Genomic DNA, 26888 nt, shown 5'->3' with positions numbered 1-26888 from the left:
TGGTGTCTAGGACTGACGGAGGCAGGTAAAAGGCAGAAGACTAACTTCCTAAGCACTGCTGCTGCTCCGGACAAGCTCATCAAGATGGACTCCACCTGAGCAGGGATGGGGTATCCCTGAGCAGGAATGAGCTCCACCTGAGCAGGGATGGGCAATCTCTGAGCAGGGATGGGCTCCACCTGAGCAGGGATGGGCTTTCCCTGAGAAGGGAGGAGCTATCACTGAGCAGGGATGGGCTAACCTGAGCAGGGATGGGCTATCCCTGAGCAGAGATGGGCTCCACCTGAGCAGCGATGGGATACACCTGGGCAGGGATGGACTCCACCTGAGAAGGGAGGGGCTATGCCTGAGCAGAAATGGGCTCCACCTGAGCAGGGATGGGCTCCACCTGAGCAGAGATAAGCTATTCCTGAGCAGCGATGGGCTTCACCTGAGCAGGCATGGGCTATCTTTGAGCAGGGATGGGCTCCACCTGAGCAGGGACGGGCTGCCCCTGAGCAGGGATGGGGTCCACCTGAGCAGGCATGGGCTATCCCTGAGCAGGGATGGGCTCCACCTGAGCAGGGATGGGCTATCTCTGAGCAGGGATGGGCTCCACCTGAGCAGGGACGGGCTACCCCTGAGCAGGGATGGGGTCCACCTCAGCAGGGATGGGCTATCCCCGAGCAGGGATGGGCTCCACCTGAGCAGGAAGGGGCTATCCCTGAGAAGGGAAGGGCTCCACCTGAGCAGGGATGGGCCACACCTGAGCAGGTGAGACACTTGCGGGACAACCCAATGAAACAATGCGAAGGATGTTTTGGAATTATATTCATTGTTATGTCATATTTTATACAATTTTGTTTGTAAATGAGCACAAATATACTGAACCTAATAATTTTACTGGTGTAGTAAACAATCAGAAACTTTGGAGACCACTTCTCTACAGCAATAATAAGAAATCTTCAGAGTAGTTATAATAGCAGAACTCTTAAACCCACGAGTGTTTATCTCAGATGCGAGTGTGTGTATAGACACATAAAAATTACTGAGACTAGGTCTCCAGGTCAATGCCAAGTTCCCACAGTGGGCACCCTCACACTTACCTTTCCCGTTCTGCTTTATTCTTGATAGATTTATCTTGGCTGATGGCTTTGCTGTTTTCCATAGAAATCTTAGCCTGGTGTGCCCGCATTTCCTTGCTTTCCCTTTTAAAAACACACAAACAGGGAGAGGAAGGATGGAAAGTCAGTGTTTAACAGGGACTCACTTGGGGAAGATGGAGTTCTGGAGGTGGTCGGTGGTGATGGGTACACAACAATGTGAATGTACAAAAAACAAATTCCACGTGTAACAACAGGACTAGGCTCACTTTCCTTTCTTAATTGAGCTCATCAAGTTATTCTGTATTTTGGAAAAAGGAGGGAAGGAGCCCCAAGCTATATGGATGCTGATCCCTGAGGGGCAGTGAGCCACCTAGTGGTGAAAAACAGTAATGGCCTATAAAGAAGAGACTTTTTGTCCATACAATACAAGGATTTCCAACCTTGCCCCATGTTATTTGGGACCAGATGGGCTGCAAGAGAAAGAGAGGATGTTCTAAGCCTTACAAGTGACCTTCCTGTTTCTGACAGCCATGGGAATGAAGGGGACTAAAAAATTTCAAGTAAGTGCAGGGAGTAGCAAAAGCACATGTTTGCAGGTGACTGATGACTGTGTATGTGATGCCTGACAAACACATAGCTTTATTCATGTGTACACTAAAGGCATAACATTTAAAATACCAAAATGAATATGATGAACAGGGATTTTTTCCCTGTAACCTGTGGAGTTAAAGCATTGCCTGGAAACCTGTAACCAAGGAATCAGGTTACCTAGGCACTGTTGTTTGCTCTGCATCCAAAGGGATGGAGGATGGAGGATGCTGAAGTGGAGAGTTCTTCCATGAGCTACCTTAGAGCCACAACAGCAGGAATACGTATAGTAACTCTGGTCCCCCAAACAATCGCTCTCAAATTTCTCCAGAACTTATTAATAAACTGACCATTTCTGTATTCATTCATTCACTCAACAAACACCAATGACCAAACGTTGCTGACAAGTGTTGAGAAAGCAAAGATATTTAACTAAAAGCAACAGTGTGATGATGAAAAAGAAACACCACCACCAGGTGCTTAAGAAACAGCTTAAATACTGCTGTTGCTTTGAAAAATACCCCTGCCATAAATTTATTGTTTAAGGTAAATTAGTAACTAGGTTATGATCTCTTCAGATAACTTCCTAAGCAATAGAAGATAGTTTATTTTGCATTTTTTCTTTCAGATAATGCCTACTGTTGTGAGCTAATATTTTTTTCTTTATTCAACTACATAAAAGGAGATTAGAAAAGTGCCTTATTCTGTGAAGTATCTTTGAATAAGGGTAGACACCGAAAATCTGCTATTGTAGCAACCATCAAATGCAGAAGGATGAACATTATCTTTCTGCATACTGAATCAACAGCATTTCTAAGGGAAAAAGAAAAGACAACTTCTAATCCTATAGAACTAAATAGAATACTTAAAACCACATGGAGTGTAGGACATTAACCCATAGAAAATGGAGCATGATATACCTCCTTTAGTTGCCTCAAATGAGAATTGGAAACTATGGCAAAAAAACACCATTCTTATGGCAAAACCTATCTTTCCAAAGTAAGATTGGCAATTTGGGCATGCAACCAGATAATTTATGCAGTTGGTAGTTTAAAAGTTTGTTTGACTTATTTGTAGAATGCTTCTATTTTCTACTCTTTGTGTGTATCAACAGACCCTAACTGTGGTATACAGCAGGGACTCAGTGGGAAGGAGGCAAGCCACAACCAAGCTGTAACTGACATCAACACTCTTCTGCCCGGGGAGGAGCCCAGCTCATCATCTGCAGTATTTCAAATGCAATATTTGCTTTGCTGAAGTGGGAACAGGCCAGAATAAACTGCCACTTTGCTGTTTCTTGATCAGGCCTTTCTGTTAATAAAATGCACAGATGTCCTAGTAATGTAAAGAAGGGGAAAGGAAGCTCTTTCCACAGGTAGCCATTGAGCGATTGGAACAGAATCACTCCAGGAGCTCAACTGGTCGGTCCTTATCTCCCTCGGTGTCTTCTCTTCCTAAGCGAGTCCAGATCATTTTCCAAAGCCCAGGTCCAGCCCTAGCATCCTGCAAAGCCTCCACAACCACTAGGAAGGTAAAGCTCCCGTGGACTGGATGCCCTCCGTGCCTATGACGTTTTTTCATACGTATCATATGCTACTTAATTTGACTTACCTTTCCATGTGAGTGTAGTATTTTGCCCACATTTGTAAGCCCTCAGATGGCAGGAGCTATTGCTCCTAGTTCATCTTGCTCATGTTGGCCGTATAAGATATACACACGAGCTCAATATTATATGTCAAATTGATTTCACGTATTACCTTCACTAATACACACACATACACGAAATCAACCTTTTTGAAAAATGAGGTAATCACTCACTCGGGAGACGGCCGACTCTCCTACCTGTCGTGGGACAGTTTTAGCTGCTGGGTCTGCTGCTCGTGTGCGCTGATGAGCAGCTTTCTCAGCAGCTCGCACTGCTGGCTGAGGTGCAGGTCCCGGATTTCTTGCTCCTCCGCACTGTGGGTGTTGATCATTTCTGACCATTCCTTTGTGTGCTGTGCCACAATCTCTTTGACCTGTTTGGGAAACAGGGGATGGTGCCACTTGGAACCCTCACAGGTCAAATAGGAACCGAAAGCACACTATTGTTCCTGCATTTCAGATCCCTCCCACCGATCTACTTGGTGAATCATGAGACACCTATAACCTGTAAAAAATAATATAGACTAATCAATGGGAATCAGGAAGCCATTGCTTATTAAACTAAATCAATCACACTTTGGCTCTACATTTTTAACCACGATGTGTTATTTCACTGCCTCACTTGCCCACGCTCTGGTTTGTCTGCACTTGGGCTCCTTTATCAAGTCCAGCAGGATTCTCCTCAATACCTCACCCTTTTCCAGCTTTGCTTCCATAAGTCCACAGGTCTGAAAAGAGAGCTCTGCGCTGTCATATTCCTGGATCGTGACTTTCCGCACCAACCCTAACAGATGCTTGGGTAGAAAGTCCTCCCCTCCTGGTATCTGCACTCTTTGCAAAGTGGTTTTGCAGTTTCTCTTGCAAAGAGCTAGAGTCTATTTCACCATCTCCTTGAACCTGGCTGGCCTGTGACTTGCTTTAGCCATTGAGACAGTTGCAAATGTGATCCACACAGAGGCATGGAGGGTGCTTGCGCTTTTGCTGTGCATGAAACCTGAGGCTACCCTGTGACTGAGCCTGTGCTAGCCTGCTAGAGCTTGAGAGGTCACCCAGCAGCCAGCCAACCACCAGATATACAAGGGAGGCCACCAGCCTTCAGCTGACTCTAGACACATGAGTGAGTCCAGCTAAAATCAGCAGAAGAACCTCCCAGTAGAATACAGCCCAGATTTCTGACCCCCTGAATTGTGTGACCTGATAAATGGTAGTAGTTGTTTTAAGGTACTATATTTTGAAACAGTTTATTATGCAGCAAAAGCAAACTGATATTGCAAGGTTTCTTCCTATTTGTACAAGTCATCTAAAAATCATGGCATATTGCTCAAGCATTAACTTCCAAACATTCTAGTTAAAAAGAGAGAAAGAGAAGAGTGGGGAACAACTCTCAAAAGCCCATGGCTTACTGCCTCTGTAGAGTTCACGCTCTACAAAACATGCAGCACCAAGAACTTCATCTCGAACAGCCTGGCTGATCTACACATGCAGCAGGGCACCAGGCCAGATAACAGAGTTGCTTATAGACAGATGGAGGCTGGCTGGTTTCACCCCAGCTATAGTTGGGAGCTTTCTTTAAGAGCCGTTTTTTTTTTTCTTCTTTTAAAAACTGTAGAAAAATTGTTTGCATTCTTGACTGCGACTTAGCACGTAGTTCTCCAAATGCCCACAAACTTAATTAAGGTCTCTCGAGCTCGTATTTATTTCTATCTTAGGGGGAATGTGAGTAATTAGGCTCCTTTCTCAGAATATCAACGCTGATGTTTTTCTCATCAATCCCAAACTTTCACAGCAAAGTTAGGACGGAGTAAGAATCAAACAGCTACTCAATCCCCAATTTGGGTGGTTTTCTGTCACATATGTTGAATCTTACTTCTATCGGGAAGTATATTCTGTGTTGTATGCAATATTTATTGTTTCACTTGGTGCCCTCGAGGCAGACAACATAAACATTATTAGCACATTTTAACAGACAAGACAAGAATAGATCTTCCAACAAATGGCTCTGTTCAAAGCCAGTGAGTCTGGGGCAAACATGAACCCTTGGGTCCCCTGACTTCCCAGTCCAGCCCCAGGCTACTGTTATTTCTGATTTATCCGTTCTAAAAAATTACAAGTGTCTTCTGCAAGTCACTGCTGTAAAAATGGGCATTTTCTTACCTTAGATTTGTGGTCTGATGTCAGTGTCTGAATTTTAATTTCTGTTTCTTTTTTCATTTCAAGACAATTACTTCCCCTGAAAATGGAAAGTTGTAAATGCATGCCAGAAATTAGATATCTTCCCATTCCCGTGGGCCTTTGCTACAAAGCTTTCTGATGAAGACAATATAGTCATCAAATATGGGATGCCATGGCTCATTGGGCAACATCAGTTTTTCCAGTAATAGATTCACACCTTACAAAATATTATCCGTATCATGATTACTCCATTCAACCACTGCACAAAGAGACACTTTAAACCTAACAATTATTTCATTGTTGAGGGTCTGTTGTCAGAGTTTCCATTTTGGTTCCTATTTTTCTTCAAGCTATTTTTTCACTTATTCAATAAAATATTTGGGGAGAAAACTGGAAAATAGGTCCTTAGCCTTGAAGTGAATTTTTAATTCTTCCATTTTGGTTGTAAAGCCAGATTTTTGTCTTTTAAACATGCCAGTGAGGGAGAAAATAGCAATTCTTGGCATCATAAGGTAATTTTTGCTTCTTACTCTATTGTGAGGAGGAAATCTATGCTAGGCGATTTGTCCAGCAACCATTGCTGCTTATTTCAATGATTAGGTTTTCCTTTGGATTATACATTTTGGTGCTAAAACAAGAACAGGTCCTGAGCTTCTGTCTTCAGCATGTATGTTCTGGTTTATGGTAGCCCAAGTCAGAATGCTTCATTATAGTATTAACCAAGAGTTCCTCTGAGAGAAGCATTGCTCTAAAAATGCCAGGTCTCTTATCAATCTACTACTTCTCAATGGCTGGCTCTGAGCATGTTTCTTCTCTAGCCTGTTATTCAGTGAGCTTGCAGCACTGCTCAAACATTCCCTGGGCTTAATTCTACACAAAATCTTTCATGGTACATGCAATGATAGGTCTTATCTGTGGGCATAAGCCAAGCACTTCAGTAATATTAAAATATCAAGACTGCATTTTTTTTCCTCTAGTGCATCAAACTTATTATTAATTTTCTGGCTATATAAAAATAATTTCTGTAAGTTTGAATTTTCCAGACTTCAGCTTGTCCTTTCTGCCTCCATTCATCTTTTCCCCATCACCTTAAAGATACTTCAGTGGAAGCGTGTGGCAGACAGTTATTATGTCATTAGGCGATAGCGGGCAAGCGCTTGCATAAAGCTTCTCTTTGTGTGGTCAGTCATTCCTTTCAGCTGCATAGGTAAGAGGAAGAGGAAACCTCTGGTTTTAAAAAGGGATCCCGCTTAAGACATCTCCAAGGACTGTCACCAGTCTCCCCTTTCACTAATGTTTTAGCAACTTGATTGTAGTAAAAAGTTTAGCCAACCTTGATACCATGGTCAACATTAACAATGAGAAACTCTCCTCAGACATGGGTGTCCAGGAGAAAGTACGTGAAGTCTGATTTTGAAGTAACTTTTAATGTAAAGACTTCTGCTGTTTTAGAGTATCTGGAAAATGTTCTATGTGGAGAGGCCGTGGGCAGTGGCGAGTTTGACAGTGCAGGCTCAGGAAGAAATCTGTAGCTGAGCCTACAGTCTCGCCTACACTTAGAATAAAACAGGGCTTCATTTGCTGAAAGACCTCCAAGACTGCTCAGCAGCCAGGGTAGGGGTGGGCATCTTACCTGCAACAACTTATAATAAATATCATTTTGACCCCACTTTTCCTATGAGCATAAAAACAATAATGAGGTAAAGATACATTTTTATTTAATTTTTTGATTGCCAAAGGCAGCACTCATGATTTATTGACTTAGAAAATTATACCGTTTTTAGCAAAGCAGCTTACTCTATGCTGCTTGACTCTGAAATCTCCTAAATACATATTTTTGGCTTGGTTAAACCAAAGCTGTGTTTTGGCTTAAAAACACAGAAAGAAAATTTTAATATAGCCATCCACAGAGGTATACAAAACGATGTTTGAAAAGGTGACTTACAAATAAAAATAACGTTATTCTTGCAGAGTATCATGAAGCTGTCAAAAATTTGCTTCTTAAAAACGTGGTGTTAGAGTCTATGTCTGCCCCCACTTTCAACATTTTGGTCTAAAATGTCATTAAATATGAGAAAATAATTTACAAAAAAGAAATATGCTAAAGCTCCTGATGTGGTCAGAAGTCTAGAAGACGCATAGCTTCTCAGAACTTACTGTATTCACCACCAATACTGCCACGTGGGCCCTGAGCTCTGCCCGACTCCCTCACTTAAAACACACGTCAAAATGTTTTCAAAGCAACAGGCACAGGTTTCTGCCTCAGTGATACACAGTGGAAACAATGGCGAAAACAAAAGTCAGACTGTACATATTAACCAGTGCTCAATAGTTAGTGCTTGATTTGTATTTTTTTCCAGAAAATATAATTTTAATAAAAGCGAAGGCACCTCTCCAATAGCCAGGGCTAGGCCAGGGCAGGAGTATGTAATTACCCATCGTTTACTTCTCTAGCGAATGACTTTGGTTTCACATCATGAAATTAGATCTTGGGACTGAAAATTTCACCAAGAAGAATCAATGTCCAAGAAAATGATAATAAAACCTGTTTTGCTTTCAGAGCTTTAGTTTTCAAGATATATCTTGAGCGAAGGTAAAAAAAAAAAAAAAAACCAAACAAAAAGAAAATCAAGTAGGAAAATATGGTTCCTTTCTCCTTTTCTCTCATTCAGAAGGTCGAGGAAGACTAGAAGGTATCACCAGGGATTTCAAGGAGATAAAAGCCAGAAGGAAACCACTGAAAAAGCAGTAACTTTACAGTGCAGAAACCTCTCAGATACCACCTTAGCCAAGTAGTCCGGGTTGGTATCACTGACAACAAGATGTTGTCAACATCATGCACCTCCCGATACCACGTGCTGAGAAGGAAGCAGCATTGCTCCTGCAGGTGCCTGCTGCAAACGTTTAACCTCACTCTAATCATGAGAAAATAGCAGACCAACCCAAAAGGAGAGACACTCCGCAAAACAACTGACCAGTGCTCTTCAAAAGTGAAAAAGTCACAAAAGACAGGGAGAAACGAACTAACATAGACTCAGAGGACAGCTAAATGCAATGTATAATTCTAGAGGGGAATCCAAAAACAGGAAAAATGACACTGGTGGAAAATTGGTGATATTTGAAAAAGTTTAATTAATGGTATAGTACCAATGTCAATTTCCTGGTTTGATCACTATACTATGGTAATGTGAAATGTTAACATTTAAGGGAGCTGAGTTAAGGGTATAAAGGAAATCTCTGTATTATTTTTACAACTTTTCTGTAAGTTTCAAATTATTTCAAAATAAAAAATTACAATGAGTTCTCAGAGTAGAAAAGTAAACTTTTTTGAGGCTATCTTTTTCATAGTAGAACTGATTACAATGAATTAAAAGACTTCAAGACCTCCTCAGAGAGCCTTCTCTAAACCACAGCTAAGTCTTCTCCTTGACCTGCTATAATGTTAGAGTGTTTAAAATGAATGAGTCTCATGTTGTCCAGGAATAATTTTTAATGCTGAGAACTGAGTCAACACTAAGTTCTTCCTTGGCCTAACCAGGCAGGTGAACTATGGGAAAAAACAAAATATAAAAATAGAGAAAGCCTTCAGAAGGAAATAAACAGCATTACCCTTTCTTCTTCATTGCCTTCTCTAGGATTTTCTCATGCGTCGACTTCTCCTTGTCATACTGTGCCACAATTTTGTCAACTTGCGTGCAGTGTAACTTCTGCATGGTACTGTGTTCCTGAACAAGAAGAATTTGCAGTTATGAGCTGGACTTGCAGCATGGCTGATACACCTTACGCCATGTTGGGTTGGCATAATTTTCACCAGCTTTTCCCAGGTCTCATCTGGAAAGCCAGGGAGTAACCCAGTCTAAGAGCTATACAGACCTCCAGTCTCCCCTCCAACACGAGAGTTTCTTATTCAAGGGAATTCCCAACAAAGGAGTTGCCAGCCTCAGTCTAACAAACACTCCTACCCCAAAAGACAGTCTGGTCACCTGCTGGGCAGTGCCAATCATCTCGAAGTCCTTTCTTCTACACATTGCCATAGAATTTCCACTCATTCATCTTTTATCTGCTGTCTGATACATCCTTCTACTGCTCCTCCCATGCACAGGTCTCAAACACCCAAGCTCAGCCACCATATTTCTTTTCTTTTCTACGCTAAATATAACTATTCCTCATGTGACATGGTTTCTAAAAACCTGGACCATTTTGGAATGGCTTGAATACCATTATTACAGAATGAGAATTACCACTGTGGTTGTCACCATCAGCTGAATGTGGATCTACATCACTTGATATTTTCACGGACTTCCTTATCTCGATGTACTCATGAGGATGACAGAATGTTCAGGAGCTCTGGCCTTTAATTTAATAGATATTTAAGATATTTTCCCATCTGCTTCATTTAATCACTGAAATTGGGGCTGCCATGCTTTGGAAATAAGCATTTCAGCATCAACATGATTTCGTGGATGATGAGAAAGGCATTTGGCTACAGCCAGTGGCTTATATGAAATCAGATTTCTTTAGCTGCTCATCTTCCCAAATAAAGATGAAAGCGGTACCATCAGTAATATACCACTCTATGATACTTGATGTTAAAGCCAGTCACTTACTCTTGAGACACTTTGAGAAATGGGATAGGAGAATTGGATACACGTTGTTCAGGTCACAGAGCCCAGCTCACACTCATATTTCCTTTTGCTTGTTAAAAATAAGTGACAATTTAAAAATGAATTTATTTTCTTCCTAGAGTAGGCTTGACTTTAAGTCTAATTCATGAACTACTTTAAAAGATTTCATAAAATATAAACAGGGAAAGGATTTCTAATTTTAATAAGATTTCATTAATTTCCCAGCTCTGTTAAGTGATTAACATAGGACTTGATCTAACATCTGTTTATCCGTAAATTCTTCAGAAACGCATTCGTGCACAAGGCCTGAGCATTCGTGTCTTTGGGAGAGGGAGCAGAGGAAGGTGACACTGGGTGGGGAGTTTCCTGAAACAGGAACTAACAATGGGGACAAAGGTGATGTTATCTTGCTGTGTTGCTGTGGATTTGGAGGGAGTTTTATATATATTTGTGTGTGTGTGTGTGTGCACGTGTGTGTGTGTGTGCACGTGTGTGTGTGCGTGTGTGTGTGTGTGTGTGTGTGTGTATATATATATATATATATATATATATATATATAAACAATGTTTTGTAATTTGTGGTTGAAATACCCCATAAATCTAGCCATATTACTATTGTGGCATTGGGTTAAGGGCATGGGCTCCTCCGTCCTGTGACAAGTCACCTACCCTCTAAGAACTGTTCATCTTTATAATTGGGATAGTGATACTTACTTCATAGTGTTGTTAGTATTAAAAGTCAATTTAATAAACATCCTAGTTCAATTGCCTGTTATATCTTATTCAAAATACAGTGACATACTAACTTATTTAAATTATTTAATATCCATGATAATATACAGAGAGTGACTTGGGGATAAGGGACATGAATCAGAGTAATTAAATCAATAAATCTTTCCTCCACACTTAATCTACTACCCCAGGAACAGAGTAACATTCTGACGTGTCCTTGAATGTATTTAACTAGTCTTGCAATGTCGTGGGGGTTAAAAAAAATGCCCTACGCCTAGTCTTCTTTCTAAGATTTAGAAGTCTTCATGTTTGGCTAGCACGTGTTAATTTTCCTGGGCAAATAAATAAGAGGGTTTCTGAAAATCTCAAAAGATATTAGAGGTGCCACTTTCCTATTTATCTTGCAAATATCATTGAAAGGAGGGTGCAGAGGACTGTTTCTTTAAATTTCCTAAGAAAATATTCTGGTGAACCTTATTAACCTGAAAAGACATGAGGAATGTTTGTACCATAAAGTCGTTCACGACAGATTCAACTCTGTGTGACGTGCTTTACAAGGGCAGGGCAAGTCTTCTCTGTTGACCAGCACATGGCACAAATCCTGGTACATACTAGAAGCTCAATTAATACTTGCTGTGTGAATAAAAAATTAGCATGGCAAAGTAGCAAGAGGACTTGGATTCTGGTCCCAGCTCAGTCAATAATTAGCCACGTGGTCTCGTGTAACACACATAAATCTTTCTAGGCCTCAGTTTCTTTAGTGGAAAACTGAGACAAGTCCCTTTGCCTAACCTAATTCATGGGTTGCTTATGAGCTGCAAAGTTACCCAATGTATGCAGAAATATTTGAAAAATTAGAAGCATATTGAATTTAAATGATCATAGTTAATACAAGTATCAAGAAAGCTGGTTCTGAAAAATTGTTTCTGTGTTTCTCTTCATGCTCAAAACCCCATCCCTGTGAGGCAGGCAGTGATAACTGAGGGGTTTCAGGATAATTTGGTTCCCAGGCGCCACTTCTTTCAGAAATAAATGGGGATCCTAATTACTAACTTCCTTGTGACTCCGATCAAGTCTCAGTTTCCCGTTCTGTAAAATGAAGGAGCCAGGAAATGATCTCTAAGTCCATTTTACTCAAAAAAGAAAAGTCTATCATTGATTTTATTCTTTAGGTCCTTAATGAAATCATGAGACTATGGATTAAATCATGAGACACTATGGAAGAGACACACATCTCTTCATTCCCTCTCAGGCAAGGCGTGCCAAAATTAAATGTGTCGTCTTAAAGTCAATCTTGATTGACATTTTGGGGAAAAATGTATAGCTTTTAGCAGAATCTATTTATGTTTCTCATCCGAGTTAAGAGTAAATTCAGCTTCTTTTGGGAAAAACTGCAGCTGCAATTCATTCTCGTGACGGATGTGACTATGGGCACGACTGACCACACCACGGACAGTACTGAAAAATCTGAATAAATCATGTCTGCTCGGCATGTAACTTGGAGTTTACCAACGGGCGAGGCTCACTCTGTGGGTGGCGGCTGTGTCTCTGTCCCTTTCCACTGCACAGCAGAGTCACACGTCTGCTCTTGGGGTCTGACCAGGAATTACAACTGATGGGTTTCATAGCAGTCTTGGTGGTAACAGCTAAATTGTTTGTAGAGCAAAGAGCACATTTTCCACTAGTAGCTTTACTGAAATGCCAGAGTTTAGTGGGGTTCTCAGGGATTTTACTGGGCTCATTTAACATCACTGTTGCAAACTGGTGGCCCGAGGGCTGCATCCAACCTGCAGATGTAGTTTTTAGGCGGGGTTTTTTTTTTGGCCTCCATGGTTTCAAGAAGAGATTGAATTATAGGTAAATATTAAATTCTTATATGATCAGGAAATTCATATGAGATTTCAGATTTTATGCCTCTGCTTTAGAGAACACAGCTGGTCCATATACTTTCTAGGCACCAGTGGTGGGAGCTGAGTGGGACAAGGCCTCTGGATAGGAATGAGTGCTCTGTTTTTCTAGAGTCAATACCTGGCCTATGTCCTTCAGTTACTTCCTATGGGCATTTGAATTGTAATTCTCCTTCTAACATGTTACTGGGGATATTTATCCAACTTTGGGTTTTATGCTTTTTTTTTCTTTTGCTCTAGGATTTGACCACATTGGACAGCTGAGAAGCATGCCTGTCTTTTAACGAAAGTAACCCCAGCTCCGGACCCCAATGAGTCATGTGCTAGGGTAGGATTACTGCTGCTTAGCTCTGCTTTTTCTGTGCCTCATTTAATGGACACTTGAGACCCATTCCCCTCGTTTCCATTTCAAATTGAAGAGGTTTGTTCTAGAAAGCGAGAGACATGTAGAAGTCTGATTGCCAGCTGCATCCAGAGGGTCAAAAGCAATTAGCCATCTCATTTTCGGAAAACTAGGCATTTTTATGTGCACCTTAGTCTCATTGCCCCTGTCTTTTCTTCTCAATATCCTAACAGCAGATCACACATCTATTTCTATGACTCTTTTGCAAACGGCACTCACACCACTATTCCGTTGAATACTCACACCACTATTCCGTTATTCTCCTGAAGCTAACCTTCAGGTTTGGTAATAAACTCTCTATTGGACTACACATTTATTTCTTAAATGCCTGCAATTTATTTGGTTCATGGATTCTCTGTTTCCCTTTACATCCGAGAAGTGAAATTATTTATCTAGGCTGATATGTAAGAGCTGAGCTCTTCCTACAGTTGCTGAATATGGACTAAGTATCAGTCTCTGCTCTTAGCTACCAAGTGCCAAGGTTCGGCCATGCCCACAGTACTAGTGAGGGTGTAGCCCAGGTCATCTTCTCTCCTCCCTTGGTAATTTCACAACCCAAGGCTTTAGGGTGGCAAATCTCAGCCCCATCTTAGGTAGCTTCAAAACTATTACAAAAAAGTTGTAGGTAGACTTTCTTTCATTGAAATATGGGGGATTTATTCTGTTGCTTGACAGCAGGGTAAAAGCTGTTTCCTTATGCAGGTCTGATTGGCCTCTTGCAAGCAATTAGTAGGGTTACCACTAAAGGGTCGAGGAATAGTAAAGAGTGCTAAGTAAAGTTCCTGAAGAAACAGTTCTCAAAATTTATTGTGCATCAGGGAGAAGCTTATTTAAAATATAACTCCTACACCCTCTCCTTGGAGACTTCTAACTGAGTCTCACAGGAATACTCAATTTGATGAAGCCTCCAGCTCTTGGCCCAATGATCATGTATTGAAAAACCAGTCCCACAGGAACCCATGATATTTGTGCCCTTACAGACTTAACGACTACTCTTAAAAACCTGTTACTGAGACCATCAAGAACAAGATGTGTAGAGAGCGGAAAAATTAGTGTGAGTAAAGTCAGAGGCAGCTGAACACAGTGGTTCAGAGCTTGGGTTCTCAAGTCAGACTGAATTTGGTTCAAATCCTGGCTCCATCATTTTAAAACTACGTGATTTAGTCAGGCTGTGTTTCTTTTAAATGTAAATTATCTTGTCTGTCAAATGGTTGGTAGACTATTTGTAACAATGGCCACAATTATTTCCTTTTCTGTATCCACCCCCATTTCTGATGTGCTTTTGTCACCTGTCAAGAGACAGAGTCCTCATCCCTTGAAGCTAGGCCAGATTTATGACTTGCTTTAGCCAACGGAATGAGGTGGAAGTGATGGAGTGCCAGTTCTGAGCTGAGGCATCAAGAAACTTTGCGTGATCTGCTTGGTCTCTTGGGACCCCTGCCATGTGAACAAGCCTGGACTAGTCTGCTGGAAGACAAGAGACCACATAAAGCAGAGAGGAAGTGGTTTAGCAGAGGCCTTGCTAAATCAGCCTGCCCCCCTCTGCCCACTACCTGCCAAACTGGTAGTGACAGCAGATGCATGAGTGGATCCAGCTGAGACCAGAAGAATCATCCAGCTGAACCCAGCCCAAACTGCAGACCCACAAAATTGTGAGCTAAATAAATGGTTGTTGCTTTAAGTCACTACATTTCAGCGTGGTTTATTACACAGCAAAAGCTACCTGATACAAGTTAATATAATTATAGTACTCCTTTGTATAATTGTTACAAGAATACAGAAGAATAAGTGCTTAAGTAACCACCTATATGCATTAGCTAGTATTATCATTTTAATGTAGATAGGCAAGTAAATATACATACATAGTCTTCATGTTAGAAGTTGGCTCAGATAAGACAGTAGAAAATATTAAGGAAATATTATAGACTAAAAATTATAGAATGTTTATAGATAGGAAGGTCTAATTATTAGAAAATAGTCATTTGCAAAGCACTTGGACAATTATAAAAGATAACTTTTTATAAAAGTAGACAATGTGGTAAGTTATAAAGGACATGGGTGTTAGGAGTAGGCAAATAGGGCCTGTAACCAGCATTAACTAGTTATATTACTCTGGGCAAGGGACTCACCTCTCTGAATTGCATTTTATTCATGTCCAAAGTGTGGAGAGTATTATTTAGGTTTCAAGGGTATGGTGAGGACTTGAGACTATGTATAAAATGTGCGACACGAAAGTGGCACTAAAAAAAAGTTTGACTTATTATTAGTACTTTTGTTATAAAAAGACTCTAGAATGCAGATTTCATAAATTATACCACTGAAACAGACTGAATGAAAAAGTGGGTCCCCTGTGTATATAATATGGAAGAAGGAATGCATTCATAAGTTTATATTCACACACTTGTGAGTCAAACTCCAGAAGTGCAAGAAGAAACGAACAATAACCAGCAAAATAGATCCTCCTGCTCAGAAATGCTTCTGAAAAGCATTCTGGAAAACATAGGGTAAGTACTCGTATCTTGTAGCAGTTTAGCTCTGTTACTTGACCTAAGGAATTTTGAAGGCTAATACTTCCTCTAAAAAAAATGTGCACTAAAGCTGTTACGAAAGTCCATACAAATTCAGAAGGTAGGATTTGGGTAGATTGAACATCTTCTTTTAGGTCCTATTATAATGCGGCACTTTAAAAAGCTTAAGGTTGTTTTTTACAAATGAAGGCAACTTGGATCCATTCAGCCACATGGGACTTACTGATCATTGAATGATATGACTATTTCCCTGCGAACCAGAGAGAAAGAAACCAAAGGAATGAAGCCCAAGACATCCTGAGGTGGAAGGAAAACCCACCAAAGCCAACTCTAAACTGTTTTAAATTAAGAGAAAACCAATTTCCCATCTTTGCTACTTTTCTGATTAAACATACAGACCTACGAACTGACCAAAGTCATTTTTGACTATGCGGACTGAAAGGTTTAGACAAGGGAGTCAACAGACAACTGTGCTCAGCCCATTGAGTTTTAAAAATTAAAGAGCTCCTTTCCTTCATAACTGTCCAGGGAACCAGTATATGGACACTGTCCAAAGCAGATGGTGATTTTTCTTAATGTCCCATGTGCTATCACTGCATTTGACCCAATGGGGGGAACTTGTCTACTTAGTGAAGCATCCAATATCCTACACAGGACAATGCAGCAAGACCAAGGTTTCTGGACCCAGATGATTCAGGTTTAAATAACAGCGAACTCTGGGGCATCAAATTGTTGAATTTCACTAATCCTTAATTCCCTCTTGTGTAAAATGGAGACTTAACCAGAATTTATTTTATAGGGTAGAGAGTGTTAAATCAGACAATACATTAAAGTGCTGAGCACAGCACCTGGAAATAACTGAGCATGCAAAAATTCTAGCTTCTATTATTGTTGCTGCATTATCAGTCACAGTATATTTCCTGGTCATGCCTCAAGAAAATATTAAATGAGACCAAAAAATTTATGTCTCCAACTAGCCCAAAGGCCATTGAGGTGCCTGTTCAATGACAGCGATCCAATTTAAATGCAAGAAAAATCTATTAGGTAATACTGCAGCATATGGGAACCAACTCCATTCCTAATAATTAAAGTCATTTAAGTTGCATTCTCTCTTATTCCCTTTTCTCTCTCTTTTTCTGTTGCCTTTCCATATTCCAGCTTGTTGCCAATAACCAACAAAACTGAAATCCTACTTTAAATAGCTCTGTCTCCAAGAGCCCCTACACCAAGAGGTCCTACCTTTTTCTCCTTTCTCTGGGAGGGAAGTCTGGAAAGAAGGATTGTGTGTTTGAGGGCTGTGAAGTTTTTCAACCTACAGGAGAATTTCTGGGGCCACCTCCTGCTGTTCTCTTAAATTTGCAGCTAGCTCTTATAATTTCTCACAATTACTGCCAAGAAAGCCTCTTCTTATGGGTAAAAAGGAAAAATAAATATATTTCGGAAGTAGGCCACTGGGTAGGGTTTACATAATGGGGGAAAAGTGAGAAGCGTCTCTCTCTAGGAGCCACGAGTGGGAGGTTCAGAGCTTGCTAGCATCTCCCTCCGTGCACTCTGCAAGGCAAATTATTTGACAGGGACCCAAGGAATTTACATAAGTAATGGCTAAAATTGTGAGTTGGTCTTCAATAGTCAGGCTGTGGCCCAGTATTTTATATAAAGTCATATTAGTAATGGAACAATTTTTAAATGGATAAAGTTTTGTTATGTGTTTGAAATAACTGTTAGAAATGCAGACTACAGATCAGTGACAACCACTCCCGAACAGAGTCTAATTTTTAATTTCATTGCTAATGGTTAAAATGAAAGTACTGCTGTCAAGTTGGGTGCTATGGGCACTGAGTCATTCATGTTTCTTGCTATGACTGATTCATCAGTACATAATGCAAAACAGTAGCTTTAAAACACTGTACCTTTGCATGCTTCTTCTTTAAAGAATTTAGCTCCTTCTGTTGTTTCTTTAAATGCTTCAAGTAAGCCTGTGGGGAAATAAAGAGGATTCAAAATAGGTTGTTTGAGGTCACAATGATTACACTTGGTGAGAAACAAAAATACATTCGTGTCACCAATATGTACTAATATAATACAAGAGTGCCTGCAAAATGATCAAGCAATTTTACCTTCATCTGCTTTAAATCTTCTATCCTCACTTGAGGGATGAGTTCAATACCTAATAACAACAACAAAAAAAATTAGGTCACTGTGTATACTAAAAGTTAGAGAGAATAACTGATAATGCAAAATTCACATATTGATCTCATCTAAAGACTCTGAAGCAACTTTACATATGATGTAATGGGATATAAACACCTTAAATACCTATTGCAAAACAATTAACTAGACAATTGAAATGCTTCATTATTTTAGATCAGGTCCCTCACTAACAGAGCCAAGAAGGGGATTCATATACACATGGTTTACTGAGAGCAGACTCGTGGGAGAAACCCGAAAGGGCGTGAGATAAACAGGCTAGTGCAGAGGAAGGAGGTAGGTTGGGTTTCTAGCTGAAATCTAGCCTCAGCCTGCTCCTACGGGGAGCTCTTTAGTATAAATGGTACTCAAGAGTTGTTCTACCTTGCCCAAAGGAAACTGGGCTTTTGTAACCCTGTATCAGTCAGCTAGAGAGCTTCAGATATTTTATAAAACCTTCCAGGTATTTCTGGGCAAGAGAACTCCCATGGTCTCAGGGCAATTCTCTGAAGGAGTAGCTGTAATCCCCAACCAGCCAAGACTCAGGAGCTGGGAAACGGAGCAGCAGCCCCATAAAGGGCATCTGATCAGGCACAACAGCATCTATTAGTTACTGTCATCTTTGTACTTCAAGGCATATCACATCAGTCAACTACCTCCCAACTCTATTCCCTCCTTAATTATCAAAGAACAAAACTATTTTTTAGCTTCTCTCTTCTAACAAATTTAATCATAGCATTTCAGCAACACGCTATTGAGCACAGTAATACCTTTAACATCCAAGCAATAATGAAATCAAACCATTACATAACAGGATGCTGCCAAGAGGACCCGAAGTAATATACTAAGTCATTCTGCCATCTGAGTGATGCTGGGCCAGGTGTCGCCATGGCAACCACAGCTGTAGACGAATCCCCAAACAGGTTCTGTCTGACTACAGATTTTCATCTTAAGCAAACAAAATGAATGTGCACTCTGTACTGTAACTGATTTCCATTAGCATCCCAAAGGCTAGATATGATATATTCAAGAAAGATAGGCATCAAGTCCTAGGTTTTTCAGTTTTACTCATTGTAAGATTTGCACGTCCAATGTGAGGGCAGTAAGTCAGTAAGGAGGAGAGTCTTGGCTGAGAGAAATTGGTATTGTGATCTGTAAAATGTTATGATAGGAGTGGGAAGGGTCCCTGGGGTTCTTCTCTGATCTCTTAAGTATGATGCCACAAGCTACCTCCCTAGTGACTGAGGCAGTGTGAGGCAGGGGAGTGAATCCTGGCACAGCGAAGAGCTCCCTATCTTTGGGTCTCAGCTCTCGTCTGCAAAATGAACACGTGAGGTCCCTGAAAGAATGTAGGCACTTCTCATAGAATCCAGTACTGTGACTTAGACTTTCAAGTCTCCTTAGTAAAATGTCAAAATGAAACTGCATGTAGACCCTTCCTCAGGGCGTCTTTGAAGAGACTAGAGTGGAGGGAGGTGACAGTTGCCTGGCTCCTTCAAATGTAGCCGTGTTTGGAACCAGGGAAGGCACCTCTAACTCACAGGCACAGTTCCTTCTGAACTAGGATCACTTTTGTCCTTTGCAAGCTGGTCACATGGCGCCATTTTTTTTTCAGGCTACTTAATGCACTATAATTACTAATGTCTTTATGTACTAGTGTGATACAAGAACTTTAAACATAAACTCTCCCATTTTCTACCACCTCTCTCGGAGTGGCTAATGTTCATAATAACCAGGCTGGTATGGAACACCCAAAGTCTATGCTATTACTTTGCTCTCTATTCTCTCCAGGCAAGAACAGACAAACAGCTGCAGGCCAAGCACAAATTGGGCTACTTTTGTGCAGTCTTATTTTCTAATTTATTTCACAAAGCTCAATGTACACTTAGTTTCCTGCTAAATTACTATGCTGCTTTGGCTTGGGAAAGCCTGTCATTTCCTACCTTAAATGGCAGCACTGTGCGTACTTAACTGTATGAACGACTTGATTTCCTTATACTGAGGACACTCAACCCACATATAAATGGGAACTATATATACTGAGTAAAAAACCATGAGGAAAAGAGAAATTCTTATTAAGGTAAGAAGAATGAGTTTAGTAAATGACTCATGGTCAAGGAGGATATTTAAAACATTTAATTACCAGTATGGAATGGGCACCATCCAATCAACAGATGCCTGGCCAATTAGAATAGAAGCCAATTACAAATAACCAGGACAGCTGTTTCCCTACATACAAGCTGAATATTAGCACATGAGACACGTAATTCTTTGTGATGACACCTCTTATGATCTTTTGTTTCATCCACAGGGAGCGACATGGAGTTGACCTTTAAATACCCATCGATAATTTTTACAAATAAATAATCATGGGTGCTCAATATCTACATATGAGGGAAATTATCAGTAAAGGATTTTAGATGTCCAAATAGTCATGACTCTGTTGGTTCTCACGCCCACTGCCTGTCCAGATAAGTATCTACGCAGTGGGATGAGTTAGCTAATATCACTGTGTGAAAGGTTTCTTTCCCATAAAGGACACCCAATTTGAATATTTCCTAAAACTATGGATATTGTACCCCTTACAGCTAAGGTGGGTGCAGGGGATCTAGCAGATGAAACAAATGTTGACTCCCTACAACACACTCAGGGAAATTAAGCAGTTTGTCCAATCCACAAGAAAATAAGCTGCTTTTTGAGTTTTATGGGGCAATGAAAATTGGCAGAATTAACAGTTTCCAATACCTTCCTAAAAGACTCTTTAGAAAGGGTCTAAAATTGCCAGAACAGATATGGGGCCCCACAAATCTCCCTCACCTTTCTTGGCTTCCACGCCAGAAGCCAGGGCGGCCGTGGTGGTTGGTCTGAGCTCGGAGCTACTCTGAGGGGTCACATTTGCTTTGGCAGTGTTGGCTTTTCCTTTCTTGTCATTCTTGGAAGTATCACTGGGCACGTCGGCAATGTCACTCTGGAACAGAAACATTTATCTTGACCCAAATGAATGCCACTCAAGGTCAAATATCTTGCATATTCTTTATCTTACAGAATCCAGTCTGTACCACTCAACTTCTCCTGTTCCCCTTTCTCAGATTTCTTCTCTCTTAAAGGGTGTTTGCCCAGCTCAAGTAAAGATTATGTAGTTTTCTAGGCTTGGGGCAAAGGAGGAAGCCAAGGAAAGGAGATCTAACTCCTTGACAAGCAGAGAATACCTCTTCTTTCCCCAGCTACTGGAAAGAGGCTACTTCCACCCCAAACTGAAGAGTTTGGTAACGAGAACAAATAAGAACACAAAAACAACCCAAACATGCACCAGAACAGGAGAAAGCTGGAAGGCAAGCCCGGTACAAAATGAAGAATCATTAATAAATGCCATTTTCATTAATTCACTGAACTAGGTTAGCTAGCATTTCAGGGTATCACAGAAACATCCTATACAGCAGAGTTTGAATAACCCTTATCTGAAGTGCTTGGGACCACAAATATTTCAGATTTGTTTCAGATTTTAGAATATCTGCATATACATAATGAAATATCTTGGGGATGGGACCTATGTCTAAACATGAAATTCATTTATGTTTCATATAGACCTTATGCATATAGCCTGAAGATAATTTTATACAGTATTTTAAATAATTTTGTGCATGAAACAAAGTTTGTATACACTGAACCATCAGGAACCTAAGGTGTCACTATCTCAGCCAGCCACGTGGCATCATGTCTGTGCTCAAAAACTTTCAGATTTTGGATTTTGGATTAGGGATGCATTTTCCTAAAAGCATAATGGATGTCTTCCACTTTGTTTCTAATGGGGCAGAGGTCCCCAGATGTGAGTTAAGCCACTGGTTGTGAAGTGGGTTTTTTTGAGGGTGGTCACATTTCTTTTAAACATGGTTCACTCTTGTAGACTCTTGAACCTATTGTTGAATTGATAAGTTCAGTTTTAAAAACCCTCTTTAAACTTGCTGTTAATTTGTTACTTTATCTTGCTTTTGTAATCAACTTCCCCAAGTTGGCTGTCTTTAATCAACCATTTCTACTTACGGTTTCAATGCCCATAGCTCGCATTTGGTCTGCTCTCTTTTCCGTAATTGAAAGAAATTTCTTTGGATCTGATAAAGCATCCACAATATCTGGGGGAAAAGAAAACCACTGGGTTGTTAATTCTCTGTTGTACTACAAATATCCAAGAAGATTCAGCTAATAAACTCTTCAGGATTCTAGACACCTGTTAAAGTTTCTGTTAACTTTCCTCTAACACAGTGAGGAAAGCACAGCTAGTTGCAGAAAATAAGAAATAAGTAAAGGTAAGAATAAAAGACCAGATGATATTCCCTTTTTTCCCCTTCGTTTTTCCCCAAATAAAGAAGACAGAGTGGCAGGGCAAACCAAATTTGCCTTGGGTTCTGGATTTGTTTTTTCAGCATGTTGATTAATGTTGAGTTTCTTCATCTGGAAATTAAGGTGGATACCACTTACCCTACAGCATTATTGTGAGAATTCAATGAGATAATGAACATAAAAAGTCCCTAAAGCTTAGTAGGTGCGACAGTACTAAGTCTTATTTTTCAATAGAGAAGGGAAAGGCATATTTAAAGCCAATTTTGGTCCCATGGTAGATAGATTGAAATTTCTCTCCAGTGTTTTCTCAGCTATAACTTGCACTTAAAAAACAGTAAGATTTTATCTTTTATATAATGTTGTTTGAAGAGTTCCAAGTACTTTCAGAGTTTCATATACTTTTGCACAATTTACCAATACTATAGAGGGAATAAATATTCTCCTTAATTCAAAACACTACATAATTTAGACATTTTAAAAATTGTGTAAGTTTATACATTTTTCCCTAGCAGAATCACCTTCCTAATTTCTTTTTTTGTTGTGCCCTTTCCTTGTTTTGGTATCAAGGTGATACTGGCTTCATAGAATGAGTTATGAAGGATTCTCTCCTTGATGTTATGGAAAAATTTTTGTAGGACAGGTACCAGTTCTTCTTTGTAGGTCTGGTAGAATCAGAAAGAAAGACCACAAATCAACAACCTCATGTCATATATCTCAAGGAACTAGAAAAAGAAGAGCAAACCAAATCAAAAGCCACCAGAAGAAATAACAAACCTCCGAGCAAAACTAAACAAAAGGGAAAGCAAAAAAAAAAAAAAAAACCAAAAAGCAATACAAAGGATCAGCGAAACAAAAAGTTGGTTCTTTGAAAAGAGAAACAAAATTGATAGACCACTAGCCAGATTAACCAGAAAAAGAAGAGAAAGGACTCAAATAAGCTCAATCAGAAATGAAAAAGGAGATGTTACAACTGATACCACAGAAATACAAAATATCATCTGTGAATACTATGAAAACCTCTATGTACATAAACTAGAAAACATTAAGGAAATGGATAAATTCCTGGAAACACACAACCTCCCAAGCCTGAACCAACTCATTATTTTTAATGGATGCACAGTATTCTAGAAAATGGCTGTAATATATTTAACTAGTCCCAACTGATGGACTTAGGTTGTTTCTGATCTTCTTTATACAAATAATGCTGTATGAACTCTGAGGCATATTTTTAAAAAATTGTTCTTTACACTGATTAAAGAAATAAGTAATTCCTAGGTTAAGTACTGGGTGAAGTATAAAAATTGGAACTTAACTGATGTGGTTGAACCTAAGAAGGTATACTGGATCTAACCTTGTAGTGTGATTTTAGACAAAGTGACCCACCTGAAAGCCAATGAGACAAAATTTACAAAATTACTTAGTGCCCTGAAATATTAACATTTTCTTTAAGGTGCCAAATTATTCAAGAGGAATATCACCATAGCACACTTCCCTTGCTGAGTAACACCACAGTCTTTGAGGACGTATCCTCAGACATGAACTGGATCTTTTCAGTTTCAGCATCAAATGCCCTCTGTTTCAGCCTCCTCAAAATGTATACATAAACCCAGTACTTTCTTTATCAGAACATTAATCTGGGCTGCTTTTCATTCTGGAGAAAGCTGGTCCACCTCTCTGCTGTGAAGTGTTACTCAACTTTCAAAGACCAAACAACTATTAAAGTCTCCCTCGACCCCACTCTGGTTAATTACTCCTTAGTTCAATGCTCCAAATGCCCTTTGGCTCTCCTGCCCTTTGGGTACCTTTATCATATAATGGGATCCACTTATTTATGTATACACATATACCTTGCTTATGTATATGTATACAAGGCTAGAAAACTCTTGAGGGATAATGTATGTGATTTTTTTCAGCATTGCATCTCTTATCCAGGCCATTAATAGAATAGGTACAAAACAATAATTGTTAAATATTTTTTTTCCTTTGAGAAAAGCATTTTTAAATGAATACATAATTGAAGTGCCATTTTTACTAACTAGTAAATGTTAAAAAAAATTACATCTCATACACTGCTGATGGGTTATTTGGCAATCTGTATCTAAAGCTTTAAACACACATGCACTGCTTGATGCAACAAATCCACTTCAAAGAATTCACCTTCAGAAAATGATCATGGATATTTCCAAAGCTTTACATTTAGGGTTCTTAGGTACAATATTGTTTATAAAAAATAAAAATGACTTCAATGTTTATCAATACTAAATTATGGCATAGATCAAAGGTAATCTTTCAGAGCCAATAAACATTTAAAAATTTTTCATGACATGGGAAAATACTCTCCATTAAGTGAAAAAAAGATCAGAGTTCCAAATGAGTATATAAAAGTAAGATCCAATTGTATTACAAATAAAACATAGAAAAGAAATGACATCAGAAGTAAATAGTAGTTCTCTCTGGGCAGTGGATTTATGGGTGACCCTTATTTTATTCTTTGTGCCGTGAGAATCTCTCTCGGATACATATTTTAGCCACCCTACCTTTTATAGAATAAACCTGCTATATGTATTTGTGGAGCAAAGCGATGAGTTCACACTATTTTTCTGTAGCTAAATAAAAATTTGGTGATGTATATTGACAGGTTTTCTTTTTTTTTTTTTTTCTTGAAAATGCTGAGCACGATGGTGCCGAGTTTCATTTTGAATTGTTCCTACATAATCAACAGGGAATGTCAATATTCTAGGAACACAGACTCTATAGATCTCCTACCACTGGTTCAGCACATAAACATTGAGTGTGGGAGGTTAAACAGATGAAGCAGGAACACATTTTGTACAAGTCAAGAGGCTGTAAAGATGAGAAATTTGGAAAAAGATGGTTTTCATACTATCGTTATCATCTTTAGGTAAGACCCTTAAATGTCACGTCTGGCCTCAATTTCTTCACATATAAAAGAGATAACCAGAGAATTCTGAATAAATTGTCTTTGAACGTGAAATCTGAAGTTAAGGCATCAACTGCAGAATCTCATCAATGGTAAGGCAGTACAGAAATTCAAATGTTTCTGATAAAATAAGCGGCCACAGCAACTTGGTAGGAAAGAATACTCACACGACTATTATTAAAGAGATTAATTTGGATCAATAAATATCGATACTGGTAATAAGCTACATTATAAATATAGATATTTCTTCTGCATAGATCTACACATGCCCACATCCATTCTGAACAATTGTACGCGTTTGGACTTTCTTTATATAAAGTGTTTGGCACAAAGTAGGCACTCAATAAATGATTTCTCTCCCCTTTCTATTCAGATGGCTCATTTCCCAGGAATGAATTATAGAGTTTCACTTCAAATTTAACCCATGCAGAAGCAAAACTTTTAAATCTACCATCATAGGGGTTTATATAATTATTTCCAAGATGTATTAGGTATTGCACACTCCCTGCTTTCTAAGCTCAAGTATGCAGAGCACGATTTAACTCATCCTCTGATGTCTCATGGCATCACCCCACTGCAAAGCAGGCATACAGCCCCTGCAGCTCCTAAACACACACTGCATGTCTCCCATCTCCTCTTTCTGATCCACACACCCAGCCCCACAGCACCAACCCCCCTGCCTCTTATATGGGTTCTTCTATCTGCTACTGTATGTTGTAGCTTCTTTTTTTTTTTTTTAAATAAAAGACAAAAGAGAAGGAGGAAGGAGTCCTTACTATAAATTTTGTGACTGAAAAAAATCCTCATAGCTTAATTTACTTTTTGAACTTACAATCAGGTTGTTAAAATTGAAGACTGGTTGCAGAAAATACGCTCCCGGAGAAGCATGCATTACTAAAAACAAACAATAAAATCAATAAAATAATCCCATATTGCCCAAACAAAATAATGTTGTGTTCCGGTATAGTAAAGGTATCTGTATCTATAGACACACACCCACATGCTTATACCTTTTGAGCCTTGCTATGTCATGTACTGTGCTGAAAAGCACATCATATGAATGCTATGAGGGAGGCAGCAATATTGTCTTTGTTTTATAGGTGAGGCAGGTGAGGAAAGGAGGGGTTGGAGAGGTTATGTTATATACCCAAAGTCACCCAATCGGCAGTGGAGAGTGAGGATTTGAACCCTTGGCTAAATCAATGCAGACATTCTGCTACATGCTTCCTTACAGTTCAACACGCTGACAAGGTAGAGGATCTTTGTTTTCTTTTAATGTTCTTGGCATGGATGGGGGCTACAAAATGTCATTATGCTTGGGGATAAGCAAAATTCTATGATTTGGTCTCACTTTTGATTCTTCCCATTGATTACCTTAAAGCCCATGTGGATTGATAACTGGGATTTTTTTTATGAAATTGAACTTTCTTGTGGATTTGGAAGAAAATTCAGGTATGTTGATAGCTGAGTTCAATTTAAATTTTCAGTGATACCAGCTGATAAGATAGCTATGGTTTCACCTTATTTATGTCTCTTTCCCCCACTTTGATTGCCAGTGTAAATATATCCCTCACGGAAACATGTTTGTAAAAATTGATAAACAACATAAAATTACAGTATTTTCAAATAACAAAGGACTTTAAAGATTATCTAGCCTTGTCCTTTCATTTCTTTATAATAAAACTTGAGGTTACTATGTATCCTTGATGTCTTCAAGGCTACCGGGGTTGGCAGCATTA

At 39.5% G+C, this 26888-nt stretch overlaps 1 protein-coding gene across 2 annotated transcripts in view; it reads right to left on the bottom strand.

The window, feature by feature from the left end:
- PLCB4 (phospholipase C beta 4) overlaps positions 1-26888 on the bottom strand; it is a 316073-nt gene that overhangs the window by 11286 nt on the left and 277899 nt on the right. For both annotated transcript variants that reach the window (XM_045528104.1, XM_045528105.1), the window contains exons 28-35: positions 21912-22000; positions 20688-20838; positions 17801-17850; positions 17594-17659; positions 9099-9214; positions 5472-5547; positions 3516-3691; positions 1086-1187 (exon numbers count right to left, since the gene is read on the bottom strand). In XM_045528104.1, coding sequence (XP_045384060.1) covers positions 1086-1187; positions 3516-3691; positions 5472-5547; positions 9099-9214; positions 17594-17659; positions 17801-17850; positions 20688-20838; positions 21912-22000 — 826 coding nt within the window. The remainder of the gene's footprint in view (positions 1-1085; positions 1188-3515; positions 3692-5471; positions 5548-9098; positions 9215-17593; positions 17660-17800; positions 17851-20687; positions 20839-21911; positions 22001-26888) is intronic.

This window comes from Lemur catta, chromosome 17 (assembly GCF_020740605.2).
Source record: "Lemur catta isolate mLemCat1 chromosome 17, mLemCat1.pri, whole genome shotgun sequence".
NCBI classification, from domain to species: Eukaryota; Metazoa; Chordata; class Mammalia; order Primates; family Lemuridae; genus Lemur; species Lemur catta.
This window is presented reverse-complemented; position numbering and strand designations above follow the sequence as displayed.